General features: G+C 42.2%; 1 protein-coding gene across 1 annotated transcript; it reads right to left on the reverse strand.

Moving 5' to 3' along the window:
* Positions 1-218: 218 nt before the first annotated feature.
* On the reverse strand, positions 219-13704 carry LOC122780611 (UV excision repair protein RAD23 homolog A-like). Its single transcript, XM_044043689.1, has 10 exons — positions 13484-13704; positions 11060-11141; positions 10058-10137; positions 8962-9419; positions 7892-7938; positions 7269-7396; positions 7070-7164; positions 6738-6918; positions 5621-5782; positions 219-3811 (listed from the first exon to the last, which is right to left on the reverse strand). The coding sequence occupies exons 1-10, from the start codon at positions 13550-13552 to the stop codon at positions 3698-3700; spliced, it is 1416 nt and encodes a 471-aa protein (XP_043899624.1). The 5' UTR covers positions 13553-13704; the 3' UTR covers positions 219-3697.
* Between the last annotated feature and the right edge of the window lie 386 nt (positions 13705-14090).

The raw sequence follows: 14090 nt of genomic DNA on the forward strand, positions 1-14090 counted from the left end.
TTTAAAGTGAGAATTGATTGATTGATTAAAGTCATAATTCAGAACTTAATCTCAGAGGTCTGCTTTTTGTTTTCATTTTGGCATTACCAATTGAAGTGATTTTTTGTACCCAAAATAAAAAAATGAAGATAAATAGTTTTGTTTTTACAATTTTGCATAATACAGTGAATCTGAGACACAGTGACTGTCACACATGAATCATTCATAATAATCATTACTTCATCTCCGCTGCTCTGTAAAAGCACTTTATTTTACACAATGTTGAAACAAAAAATGTTTGTTTTTTTATTCATTCACAACTATTCAGCAAAACCTCAACCAATGTCTATGTATTAAGGTTGTAATTATTATTATTATCATCATTATAAACCCCAAAAACAAACAAACAAAACAAATCAACAGATAAACTGAGATGAGAGCAAACACCACATTGGTCTCATCACTTCATGCAACCAACCACCTGTCAACGAGTTCGAGCAGCGTCTCCGTCACAGTAAAGTGCCTCTTCACCTTTCCCCCCAAAGTCTGCAATTACACCCTTTACACAATATATGACATGATACAACACCTGCATTCACTTCCAGTTCAAACTAAAACAAAGAAAAACAGGAGAAACAGCAAAGCACATGCCGGACACTGAAAATAGGACTTGTTCATTTGTTTTGGCTGCGAGCACTTTCTTTTTTTGTTGTTGTTAATCGATAATTAAATGTCGTCACTATATTTTCAGAACACTACGTTGGTAAAACTGCAACACCATCAGGAAAAATGAGCTGTGTTTGAACAGCGAGGCATAGAAAAGGGTGGGGAAATGGGCGGGGCTGAAAATGCTGCGTTCCTTTTATGTCAGAACTCGGAAGCAGTGACATTGACCCAGGGTTCAAATTAAGAAGTCGGAACTGAAAATTGCATTTTGGGCTAGCCACTGTTAGTAAAATTAAAAAAGTCAATAATAACAACAACGCTCTACAAGGATATTTAGTGCACTCACAGCGCAACAATGTGTCTACGATTAAAAATTAAACGGTCCGATGTGTACAATCTACGAATTACTGTGAGACAAATACAACAAAAATTAGGCTATTGACGGTGAAAGTAGCCGTGTTTGTATGGTGGCAGCCCTCTGGGAATCCCGAGTTTTCGAGATTAAAAAATTCCGAGTTCCAACTACAAATGGAAACGCAACAATAGAACTCCGCTAGCTGACGTCACACAACCAAAACAGCGCCATTTTGGCAGGAATTTTGTGTCACTGTTCCCATAGATAATTTATAATTGGCAGTATTTTTTTTTTTTTACATGGTAATATCTCTCTTCACCCACTGTTTTTTTTTTTATTATTATAAAACGTTAAGGTGGTGGAAAGATGTCGTGAACCAGGATGACCAGGTTGACAACATTTGACCAAATCACAGAAGGTCCTGAGGACAGCAGAGTGAGTGTAGAAGACAGAGTTAATCAAGAAGCTGAAGTCTGCATCCAGATTTGCAGCTTCCCGGCTGGCAGTTAAGGGGAAACTTAAGGGAAACAACTCCAAAATGATGTTGACGTGCATGTGTGTAACTGTATTTTGAAACAAAATGACATTCATAAAACATTTATTCTATTTGGCAAAGAAAGGAAGATGGTCGTCATAAGTGAAGTTTCCCCTCAACTGCTGACTTAACCTCAGCTAATTCACTTAAATATCTTGTTAATTTTGCACACTTTTATTGCGATGTGTGAGAATTTTCTGGAGTAAAATGAGGACAAGTTTATTAGAAAGTTGGTATAACGTTCACTCCGGCAGTTCTATACTCGTGTCAATCACCAGGGGGCAGCGTAAGGATCAGATATAGTTCAGTTTTGCTTGATCTCTATGGATTTTAAAGTGCACAGTGAACTCTTAAAGCTTGAAACCAGCAGTGGTACCTTTAAGTTTTTCCTGCCAACATGGCGGTGTAAACACCCTGAGTCATGTGACGTCAGCTGAGGAAATACTAAGAGTTAAGAGAAAACTTCCTCTCAGAACAGTAGTGATTAAATCATATCTGGCTGGCAGAGTAGGCAGCAGCGTGGCACTTCATGAGCCATTTCCTTAACGTCCAAAAACAACAGAAGCAACAAAACCTGAGGCTCCATCTGGCCGCAAACACTCAGTCTCCCACTCAACACACCAACACAGGACAAAAAAAAACAACCAAAATGTAATGATCAGAAATAGATATCAGGTTTTTTAAAGTGTGGTTTTATGGTGTCACCAGAAAAACTGATTTTCACCACTTAACAAAAGGCCCACAAATCCATATCTGCTTAAGTCTAAAACATGTTTAGGATATTATGTTTGTAAACGGCTCGCTCTCCTCACACAAAAGCTCATAGAGAAATCCAGTGATTTTACATCACAGCACACAGGAGTTGTTGATCCACTGCTGCCCCCATCAGCAAATTCAAATGTGTTGTTTTATGATGTCAGTGTTTAAAAAAAATGACCAAATGAGGCAGCAGCAGCAGACCAGCAGCCACTGTGTTCCTGTGAGCTAAAAATGATGATTTTCTCAATGAAGTTTGGAGGAGCATGAACGGTTAAACAACTCAAGGAAAAGGTTGTCCAACACCGAGATAATGCAGAAAACAAAACAACCTCTCACGCTTGTTCCTCGCACGCACGGCAAACATTGTGCAACCACACTTAAAAAACCTGAACTATCCCTTTAAGGTAAAGCAATGTGCAATCCCAAAAACAGTCAAGTCAACAGTTTGCATCACACTCTCAGATTAATCAACAGGGCAGGATAGTGTAATGCATATCTGTGTAATCAGTCAGGGCCGATATTTGCCCATTCTTTAAATAATTATTACAAATTACACATTTCTGTTCTCAGCAACTTGATAAATTTTGCTAAAAGTTAAGTTTTTTTCATCCAAAAATGTCTTATTTTAGCTTTCGAACGACCTGATTCATGGGTTTATACATTCTTTTAATTGAGAATACTGTCTAAAAATTGCACTGCAGACAGACCATTATGGCGCATTTCCACGGCACGACACAGCACGGTTAGGTTGCATTACTACAATAAAAAGTGACTTCGTTTTATATGTGACACACACACCTGACCAATCATTGCACACTACCTTCTCAGCACGCTTTTGGAACCTCGCCGGCACTGGTACCAGGTACTATGCTAGTGGTGTGGCGAGCCGAGTAGAGCCGGTGGAAATACACCATTAGTGTTCGTATATTTTATCAGATGGAGGAAAAAAAAACTGACAAAACAATTGGCATCATTATCATCCATCGACTGCCCTGAATTCCCCAAAAAAAAAACATAGAAACAGCCACTGTTGATCGGCCTCTACAGTGAGAGGTGATGCAGGCTGTTGACATGTGTCTCCTGGTGTGACGTCTCTCAGTGTGATCGCTCAGCACAAGCGGCAGCAGCAACAACGCAGCAGTGGTGAGGCACGGCTCAGTGTGAGCTCATCAACACAGCAGAATGGAGAGAGCAGGCAGCACAGCGAACTTTGAACAGCAAAATCATCATCATTGTCACTGCCACCATCGGACCACTGTCTCAATGGCGCGAAAAGATATGTTGTCTTTCCTCTCCTCCCCTCCTACATTCCCTCATTCCTTCCCTCTGGACCTCCCGTCATCGTCGTCCTCCTCTCCGGGGGCCCCTCTTGTTGAGCGGTGATGATGTCACGTGACGCTTGACTACTCGTCGTCCCACGTTTGTTGTAGAAGGAAGTTTGCGGCCAGATTTTCATTCTTCTCGCAGGCAAAGTAAGCCTGGATGACTAAGCCTTCAGGGAAGCCCAGTGCTTTTAACTGGACACACACACGCACACACACACACACACACACACACATTAACAGAAGGCTAACAATGATAAAAGAAATTCAATTTGTCCATTTGACTGTTCTATAAATCAGTTTTCTGTATGATTTCAACATTTCTATGGTCAAAATCGTTGAATTTACACATTTCCTGTTCAAATACACGGGAGAACGACGGTGAGGTGAGCTGTGGATCATCTCTGCGCCGCACACACTGACTGAAGCGGGCAGTTGGCGCATGCCCATTGAATGCCTCTCTTTATAATCTATAATCTTTATAATCGCACATTTTTTATCTATTCTAAATGTCCCTTGATTTCTTTTTGTCCCAGTATTTTTTCTCATTTTAATGCTCTTATCAACATAGAAAAGTGGATTGGCTTGCTTTGTGCAAATGTTTTTTTTTTATTGCGACAAAATCTCTGTCACCCTGCATATTTCAAGTTATTCCTCTTCCGTGGTTTAATGTATTGTTGCCGTAACAAGCTAGCGGTCTTTGGTGGTCTCCTTACTGCGGTTCGGGGGTCTGCCAGCTTGGTTGGCAACACTGCATACATCATTACTTGGATGCGGGGAGTGTGTCGAGAAATGATCCAGGCTGCGTTGGACACGGAGAGCTCGCTTGGAGACGGAGAAGCGCACAGCGCTCGCCATCCATTCAAAACGTAACATTAGCCTACAACTCCTTGGCCGGGTCGCAAGCCCAAACAAGTGTGTGCAGTCTGTTGCTTTGTTTCCAGAGTAGCTCGATCCAGTGTGGTGTTGTATTTTTTCTAACATTACTAGTTGTTGCAACAGCATGTGAAAAAAACTACAACGTTTGCTACACCAAAAAGGCTATAAAAAAATTGTTGTTAAAATGGGTTTGCATTTACGCCGTTAATAATGCATTAAAATGACAGCACCACAACATATATATATATACACACACACACACACACACATATATGTATATATATGTATATATATATATATATACACATATATGCTATACATATATATATACATATATGCTGCCTTTACACACACACACACACACACATAAACACATAAAGGTAAGACCATACACGATTTTTATTCTTAATTTAAAAAAATTGAGAGCAGCCAAAAAAAACATTAATATTTTCAAATTTGGCCTTATATTAATAAATATTCTGTTTTTCATTGCTATCTTACAGTTGAAAAGTATGGAATTGATTAAAGCATAATTAAAAGCTTTTAAAACAGCAAAATGTTTCAAATAAGGTCAAAATTTAAATATAAGCTTCTATTTTGGGTTCATATATTTGTACCTCCAGGGAGGGTCTGCTCCAGAGTCCATGGTGATGGTTTAATATGTCTTCATTATTGGGGAGATTGGGAAGCATGCTCCACGCCCCTACTGTCTGTTAGCGGAAAAGTAGCAGGTGCCGGATATAAGATCAAGGCAGTGACGGCATTATTTGTTGACGTTCGTTGCGGCAGAGCTGACGAAAAAGCAGAAGCTATGGATTGTCAGTGAGGAAGCCGGGGATCGCGATGCGGGGCAACGCATGTTCACCGGCTCAGATAAGCGCGCATGGTCAGGAGAGGTCGACGATGGATGGATGTTTACAGTGGTGTATGCATGTACACTATAGGTGGAGCTCCGTAGAGATCAAAGGCGAAAAAAGGACGACCAGACTTGCGAAGTTACGCTTTAACCAAGCCCTAAATATCACAACCGCAGCATAATTCCATCCTGAGCATCAATTATTCTATCAATGAACCTCTGCACAAACCAATGAAGTTGTATTAGATTAAAGACTGTAGATGACTGACCCTCTCGATGGCCTCCTTCTCCTGTGGGGTGACTTGGATATGTGGTTTTGTGTGGTTGACCCTGAACACCGGCTCTCCCTGCGCTTTCCGTGTAAAGCACCCTGCCAAAATTGTGTTTTCATTCGCATCTGCAAACTGCTGCTGCTGGTGCTGCGTGATTTGCTGCAGAAAAAAGAAAAGTCAGTGAGATTTAGTGACGTCTACAAATGACTGGACCGCCACACAGGGCAACTCCATCCATTCTAAAGTACAGCCTCGTCCAGGTGTCTGGTTTTGCCAGTCTGGTACATCGCGATTATACATTTGTGTTACCAAGCTCGCGGTGAATATGATCTTTCATTGGAAGACTGGAAAATTCTGCGTGAAAAATTTGATGGAGTACTTACTGCTTTTTGCTGCCGATTTTGGTGGATTAAAACTAGAGACGGCTCACAAAGGCGGTGGCCTACAGGGCTGAGTATTGGGGAATGTTACTTTAAAAAAATATGAAAATTAGGTTATGATTTATACTTCTTTCCAAAAAGTAACTTGAGTTAGTGGCACACGATTGTATAATAAAAGCTAAGCATTGCCAGGGAAAGTAATAACTTTTTTTAGCGTTATGTCAAATATATATATACACATATATGCTCTTACCTTTCTCTCTCTGTACACCAACTTTACATGAGGTCCTGACTACTTAAAATACTCTCTGCTGCTGGTTACTCTGATTAGCTGCTGTGTGTGTGTGTGTGTGTGTGTGGCAGGCTGTGCTGGATTGAGTAAGCGTGGCTGCGTTCAATAACACCACTCCTCACTAGCTGCTGAGCTAAGGAGGGGTGCTTTTAGGGATTACACGAGTTTATCAATCGTGCATAGTAAGCACCACGACAGTAACGACGTTGTTCACGACGAGGAAAAGAAATAAGTGGATTAGATTACCCACGTTACTGAAAAAATAGCGCGTTAAAAGAGCGGTGTTTAGCACTACCTCTCTGCTCCTAAAGTAACACAAAAAAAAGTACTTGTTTGGGCCACAAAATTTTGAGAAAAAAAAACCGACTAAAAAGGCACAATAAAACCTGTGTTTTACAGTGTTTGCCATGTACATAAGTTATCAAATAAAGTCATCAAGTACCTGCAGCAGCTGTGGGTTGTCTCTGCCGAGCTGCTGCAGCAGCGCTGGTAGAAGCGCCGGGTTCTGCTGGATGATCTGTCTCATCTGCTGGAACTGAGGCTGGTTCCTCAGGAACTCCAGAGGGTTCGCCGTGGGCGGAGCAGAGCCTCCTCCACCACCAGTGGAGGGCAGAGGAGGAGGTCTGACTGACAGGGCTGGGACCCCTGCTGCTTGGAGAGAGAGGAGAGAGAGAGAGAGAGCACAGGAGGAAAATAAGCAGATGGAAGAAGATGTGGAAGAATAAATATGTGTGGAGAAGCGTGGTTTTACTGTTCGAGGGTGCTGTGGGCTGCTGTGGTGGCTGTGTCGCAGGGATCGGGGGGTTGGATGGAGCGCTGTGTCTCACTGGTTCTTGAGATGGGAGATCAGTGGCTTCTGCTGGAATCCCCTGCAGGATCAGCATCAACATTTACTACACACACACACACACACACACACCTGAGAGCACAGAGGCAGCGGTGTGAGCTGAGCAGGTTAAAGCCCCTCACTCACCATGAGCAGATACTCCACTGCTCGGTCCGGGTTGTTGTAGCTGGCTCTGAGCGCAGCGACGACCTGCTCCTGCTCATAACCCATGGACATGATCTCAGACACCAGGTTCTCATAGGCGGGGCCTGTTACTGTGGAAACGACAGCAGAGAGAGAGAGAGTGAGAGAGTGAGAGAGAGAGAGAGACACGACAGTCATCACAGTTTAGTGGATAAAATAAATGAAAATTGTTACCTCAAACCTCAAAATAAAGACATCTTTGTTCAGTTTAAATGATTTCTTAGTTAAAAAAAGGAGCAAGGAAAGCAGAAAATATTCACATTTAAGAAGCTGAAAACTCTCAAACTAAATGAGTGGCGATTGCTGACTGTAACGAGACAAAGTTTGTGAAGGTCGGAGGCTCATCACATTTATATTCATCTGCCGTAGCCTGTTTGTTTCACACACACACCTCAAGTACAATAACTGGATAAAAGGTTTTCATCTGTTCACAACAACAAAGTATAAAAAAGAAGATAACAACCTGAAACTGGGGTAAAAAAACAAACAGAAATGAGCCAAGGATCATGAGAAGCTTGTGATGGAAGAGGCGTTTAAAGAAGAAGAAGAATGACAGTTGTATTTACCCAGTATTGACGCCGCTTCTTCAAGGAGTCCCAGTTCATCAACAAGGCTGAGAAACATGAGGACAAAGAAAGCAGTGAGTCAGTGTTTCAGAGGATAAACCATCACTGTCTCAAGAATTTACCTAAAACAGAGACAGAAATAAAACGCATCACAAGCTGTAAGTGGAACGAGGAACGCAAGATATCGGACGTTTTGCCAATATACAACCTGCTGCCGATAACAGATACTGATAAATATCTATGTTTCCATACGCAGAGGTCATTTTTAGTTTCTTCTGTGGTGAAATTGCTGTAATATTCTGTAGGGATGCATCATCAAATGCCGATATATCAGGAGAGCTTTGGCCGATTACAAATATAGATACACAAGTGTTAGTGGTCACCGAGTCTCTTGGCGCGTCTGCTGATATTCGATAAATTGCCGATAATATCACGCATCCCTAACGTAAACCTCAGAATGCTAACATGCTCACTGCTAACAGCATTATGCTAAGCATGTGCTAATGAGCACTAAACACAAACACATGTCGATGTCGTTTGAAGTTAACCAGAATCACCAGTAACTTGTGTTCGTACACGTCAGCCAATCAGAGGGGGTGAAAATTAAAGCTCCAGTGTGTGGCTCCTAAACACTGCTAGCGCCGTTAGTGTCGCTAACCCCGGCATAGCCCCGCACCTCCGGTGAGCCTGCAGCACGTTCTGAAAGAACAACTGTTTCTCTTTCTACATTCATTTCCGTATCTCGCGACTACACTCGGGTTTCAGGGAACCGGGTGAGGTCCTTAACCTAAAGTTCACTGCTGTCTCACAGCTGCCGCCCCGTCTGTGTCTCCAAAAAACCCACTGCTTTAAAGTTGATGCATTTTATATCGTAAACGTACGAAACCTCTGAATCACGTATGGCAAATTTAGAGAGTCTTCACGACCTCATGCAGGTTTGAACCGTGAACCTTCTTGGTGTGTGGCAACAGTGCTAACACCTGCACCACTGTGCTAACCCTGAGCAACAGCAGAACAGCTTTCCTCATAAAGCGGGTGATTAATGTACGTAGTGATGCGTTTCTTCTGACCTGGAGGCAGATGATTGCTCTGGTTCCGTGATCGAAGGCTGATCCTCTGAGTTTTCCTCCGAAGTGTCTTCTGGCTGTGCAGCGGGTGTAGACGTGTCTGCAGTGGCTGAGGCTGGCTGAACAGCTTCAGGAGCTGGAGCCGGAGCATCAGCTGGAGTCACAGCTGGAGCCGAGTCTGCCTTTGAGTCCAGAGCTGCTGCTGCGGATGCTGATGCTGATGCTGCTTCAGCAGAATCTGTCGCTGTGTTTTCTGGGACTGAGGACGAGGACGGGGGTTCAGAGAGAGGCACTGACTGTGGAGCAGGTTCAGACACGGACGCCGCTTGTGTCGGTGTTGAGGCTACTTGTGCCGGGCCAGAGGCTGGTGGTGAGGTGGAGGAGGTGGAGGCTGGTGCTGAAGCTGCAGCGGGTGGAGGAGACGGCTGAGGGGCCTCTTTTGGAGCAGGCGCTGCTTTTGGCTTTAGAAAAAACAGAAAGTTTTGAGCCTTTAGAGTTTAAAATATACAGCCTAGAAGTCTGAAGTAACTACCACATGGACCAGCAGAGGGCGCAGTGAACACAGCTCAGCCATGGTCCACTTTGAATCCATCAGAAAAATAAAACAGTGATGCTTTTGTTGTTCTCAGGACCGGGGTTAACTTCTTACAATTAGGTATTGCTGTGAAAATGGAGGACACAAGCTAATCCGTCCTCCTGAATGGAAAAATTGACAAGTTTACCACATTCAACAAAAAGCTCTGTTTGTGTTTACGCTCCTACACCAAAGTCCATAGAGAAAATCGTAATTTTTAGTTCACAGAGATACAGCTGCTCCGCTGCTTTCTCGTGTGACAAGTTTGTGTCACTTAAGCCAATCTGAACAAAGAATTACAAACACCAGAGTCACAAGAATAACATGTCTGAGTTTACTGATGGAGGCAGCAGTGGGTCAATGACTCCTGTGTGCTGGGATGTAAAATCGTTGATTTTCTCTATGAACTTCGGTGCAGGAGAGGAAGAAGCCTGCAAAGTGAAACTTTTTTTTTTCCAGACAGAAAATGCTGTCACACAGCAGAGATAAAGCAGAGAACATATTCATATTCATTCAAGCACTGACCTTGGTTACCATGACAACCACAAAGTTCTTCTCATCTATTTTGTACTCTTTGAGCGGAGTGTCATCGTTTAAGATTTTACCTGTGAAACAGAGGATAAACAGTGTTTAAGTGTGACAATAATCAGATTACACAGCTGAGATCTACATGGAGTTTTTGTAGTTTGACCTCAGCAGAATCTCTTGTGTGGACTTTTCTTCATAAACTTTTTATGATACACGACAACCAGGTGAGGTGATGCTTTAATGTGCTTTAATGTGACACACACACATCTTCCTAATCAGATTACATGCAGTATACTTCAGAATTAAAGCAGTATATTCATCATTAACTAATCTGTCACATGTTTGCTTTATTAAAATTTCAGAAAATGTTGATTGGCGTTTCCCAAACCTTGAGATGTTGCTATATAGAGCAAAGAAACTAGAAAATATTCACATTAAAGAAGCTGAAATATCAGAGAAACTAGTTTTAAGTATTAAAAAAACAAAACACTCTAACCCAGTGTGGATTATAATGTCTGTTCCCATGGTTACAACTAGGGCTGCAACAATTGATCAATTATTAAATTGTCCGTGGACCATTTTTGAAAGTTTTGAAAAATCATCTTTGCTCAAAATAAAAATAATCGTTAAAACTTAATTGTTTTTGGTTTGTGGACAAACACAGGATATTTATTTCAAGTATTGAGGAAATACTGATGCTGGGATTTGTTATTTGCAGCCTTAAAATGCACAGTAGATGGAATTATTCTTGCATTACTGATCAATAATTCCATAAAGAACACAACATTCTGCACGTTCTCTGCACTCTGTTGACAACCTCACAAACACAACAACACATCTACAGAAGGTAGACGCTCCTGTACGACGACAACGTCTCTGCACACAGGTCCCACATGTGGGTACACTGCACCGACAATAACGGCCTCTCTGGAGCAGAGTTTTGTTTTTCCGTGACTCTTTACCTGCGTCCATGTCGTCCTGTGTGTGTGTGTTTCTCACCTGCGTAGATGAGTTTCTGTCCAGCAGCAGGAAACGCATCTTTTCCTCTGTCACCCTCTATTTTCTCCTTCAGGGTTTTCACCTGTCAAACATAAAAACACACATCACTAAAATCACAATAACATAAACGTGTTACACAGGGGTCAGTGGAAGGCCTCATGTCTGACACTGTAAATAAATGTTATGAGAACATGTTACTGCTCAGAGGCTGATGATATATGATGATAAATGTTTCTCTGTGTCATTTTTAAACAGTTTTCTGTAAACGCGGCATCGTTTAATAAAAAACAACCCAAAATGACTAGCATTTAACTTTATCTGTAATTTGCCCATTTTGTCTTAACTTTTGTCTGTTTGATTTATCTTCTTATTTAAGATGTAAAGTGATCTTGAGTGGTTGAAAGGCGCTTACAAATAAAACCGATGACTATTATTAGCATAACTATTGTTAAACAGGTAATCATGGTGACGAGAAAGACTTCAACAAATGCCAGAGCAAGAGAGAGGTTGCACTACTGATTGTATACATAAATGCCGATTCCATGAGGATAAAAAGCTGATACAATTATCTTTAACTCATTTTTGTGTGAACATGCCCTTAGTGACCTCTAATGGTGCTTCTAGCACGACTCAGCTCGAATTTACTTGGATTTTTTTTTTTGCTTTTCCACTATCTATATATGATAGAACCTGGTAACTGGTGGGTTTTTCAGTACCTCTGGCAAGGTTCAGCTGAGCCAATACTAAAATGTGACGTAAACAGACTGCCGGCCACTGACTGGTCAGAGAGTGATGTCACCAGGAGAGCCATGAGTGCGACGTCCGACATGAGAATCAACACAAAACAATGTCTAAAATGTCAATATTTAACAGAAGAGTCTGGTGTATTTTGCGACAGTGCTGCTGAAAGCCGGCGATCATGAGCCCAATCACGACCATGTTGAGTGATATTTCAATTCAGTGACTGTGGCCGTGCTATGACAACACCGCCCATTGAGGACGTACTAAGAAGTCATGGAAAATGATACCAAACCTAGTAGATTCAAGTCGAGAAGAGCCGAGTAGTGCTAGAACTGTATAATGGAAAAGAAATAAGTATTTTCTGTGCTCAAACCAAACTTTCCCAAGCATGTCAAGAAACTACGGTGGCCTTCTTAGACCAAAAAGAACGTAAACACTTTATCGACTCATGCATTGGACTTATGTGAGCGACGCAGTTACTCTTCCATCCATCCATCATCTACCGCTTCATCCTCTACTGGAGGGTCGCAGGGGCTGCAGTGCCAATCTCAGCTGACATAGGCAGGGTACACCCTGAACAGCGCCAGTCCATCACAGGACCACACATAGTGGCAAACAACCATTCATTCCCACATTCACACCTATGGTCAATTTAGAGTGACCAATTTACCTAATCCCGCAGTTACTCTTCATTATGCGCTAGGCTTTAAATTTATCGCAAGGGCTGCTAAAGAAACATGGCACAAAATGGCGGCATCCATACAGCAAGACCCTTGCCTAAATGACAAATTTGTAGCTTTATTTTAAAGCGATAACACAACTTTTGCATAACATATTTATGGGTAATATAACACTAAGTCGTACACACTGGACCTTTACGGAACAAACATTTCATTAACTCTCCTTCCCGAGTCACGTGACAGCACTTTACAGGAAATGGTAATAGTTTCACTGTATTCACCATGTCTAATTAATACTTCTGCGTTATTTACAGTGTATTAAACAAATTCCAGGTGCTCTGCTTCTTTTTTCCTCTCACATTAGTTCACTGATCGGTCCTTATCTCGTCGCTACATTAACAAAAACAGGAGGTTTCAAATATTGCACAGTCATTCATGGTGAGACTGAAACAAGTTTAGCATCAAGCTAAATGGCGCTACAATCGTTTCCGGTGCTTCCTATCAAAGTAAACCCTATCAATGTAAACTGCACCAATAAAGTCAATATATGAAGTGGAGTACAGACAGACACCTTAACGCTTATTATATTATCATTATTATTATTATTATTTTTAAATCTAATTAAATTGCGACATTACCATTATTGTAAATGCAGTGCCAGTTACAACAGATAGATTTTACTCTGAAGGAGCAATTGTTCAGTTCCGGTCTGACAGAGCTACCTGCAGCGAATTTGCCCCACACGAACTCACGTACTGTCACAGAAGCTGCTAAATGACCAACTTGTGTTTATTGTACGTTTAGTTATTATTAACGTTGAAGTAACGTGACTCGTTAAAAACACGTCAACAATGTCAGCGGCGGCGGCTGCTACACACGGACCTAAGCCCGACACGAGTGAACGCTGAGTGAACGCAAAGCGGTAGCGATGCAGCGCTCGCTCGCCCGGCGGCCTGACCGTGTCACTGTTTACTTTAGCTCCGTTAACTTCTTCCCAACTCACCGTCACTTCGGGGTCTATCTCTATCTTGAAGGTCTGCTGCTGCAGCGTCTTCAGCGTGATGGTCAGCATGGTGTCGACGGGTGAGGCCACACTTTCACTGAGGTCACGTCTGTGGTTTTGTCGCTCTTTCTTCAGCCTCACTGTCGGTTCTGTTTCTCCGGGTCTGTGAGCGTGTGTGACTCAGCTGTCTGTCTCGCTGCCGCGGCGCGCTGTGAGCAGGGAGGGCAGGCCGCGCACGGACGCCATCTGCCGGTGCGGGAGTGGCACGACACGCTTACTGCGTTCAAGTGCTGTCGGAATAATTGTCGATTCCTCCACCGAGCAAAAAACAAACAATATAAGCACAGATTTTTCATGAATTATGAAAGTTATAACCCAAGGAAGCAATCGTTTAGATTCTAGTAGTGATCTTGATTCAAATACGTGGTGAAATTAGCCTACATTGGAGAAAATGTGTTAATTTATTTGGTGTTTCGGTACGGGTTTTCGTGGCAGACAGGAAAGGATAATAAAGAGACACAGAACTGTGTCAATGTTTAACACATTTTAATTTAATCGATGATTATGTGTTGATTCCGTGTTGATACAGTGTACGTCATGTATAGGT

The sequence above is a fragment of the Solea senegalensis genome, linkage group LG14 (genome assembly GCF_019176455.1).
Source record: "Solea senegalensis isolate Sse05_10M linkage group LG14, IFAPA_SoseM_1, whole genome shotgun sequence".
In the NCBI taxonomy this organism is placed as follows: domain Eukaryota; kingdom Metazoa; phylum Chordata; class Actinopteri; order Pleuronectiformes; family Soleidae; genus Solea; species Solea senegalensis.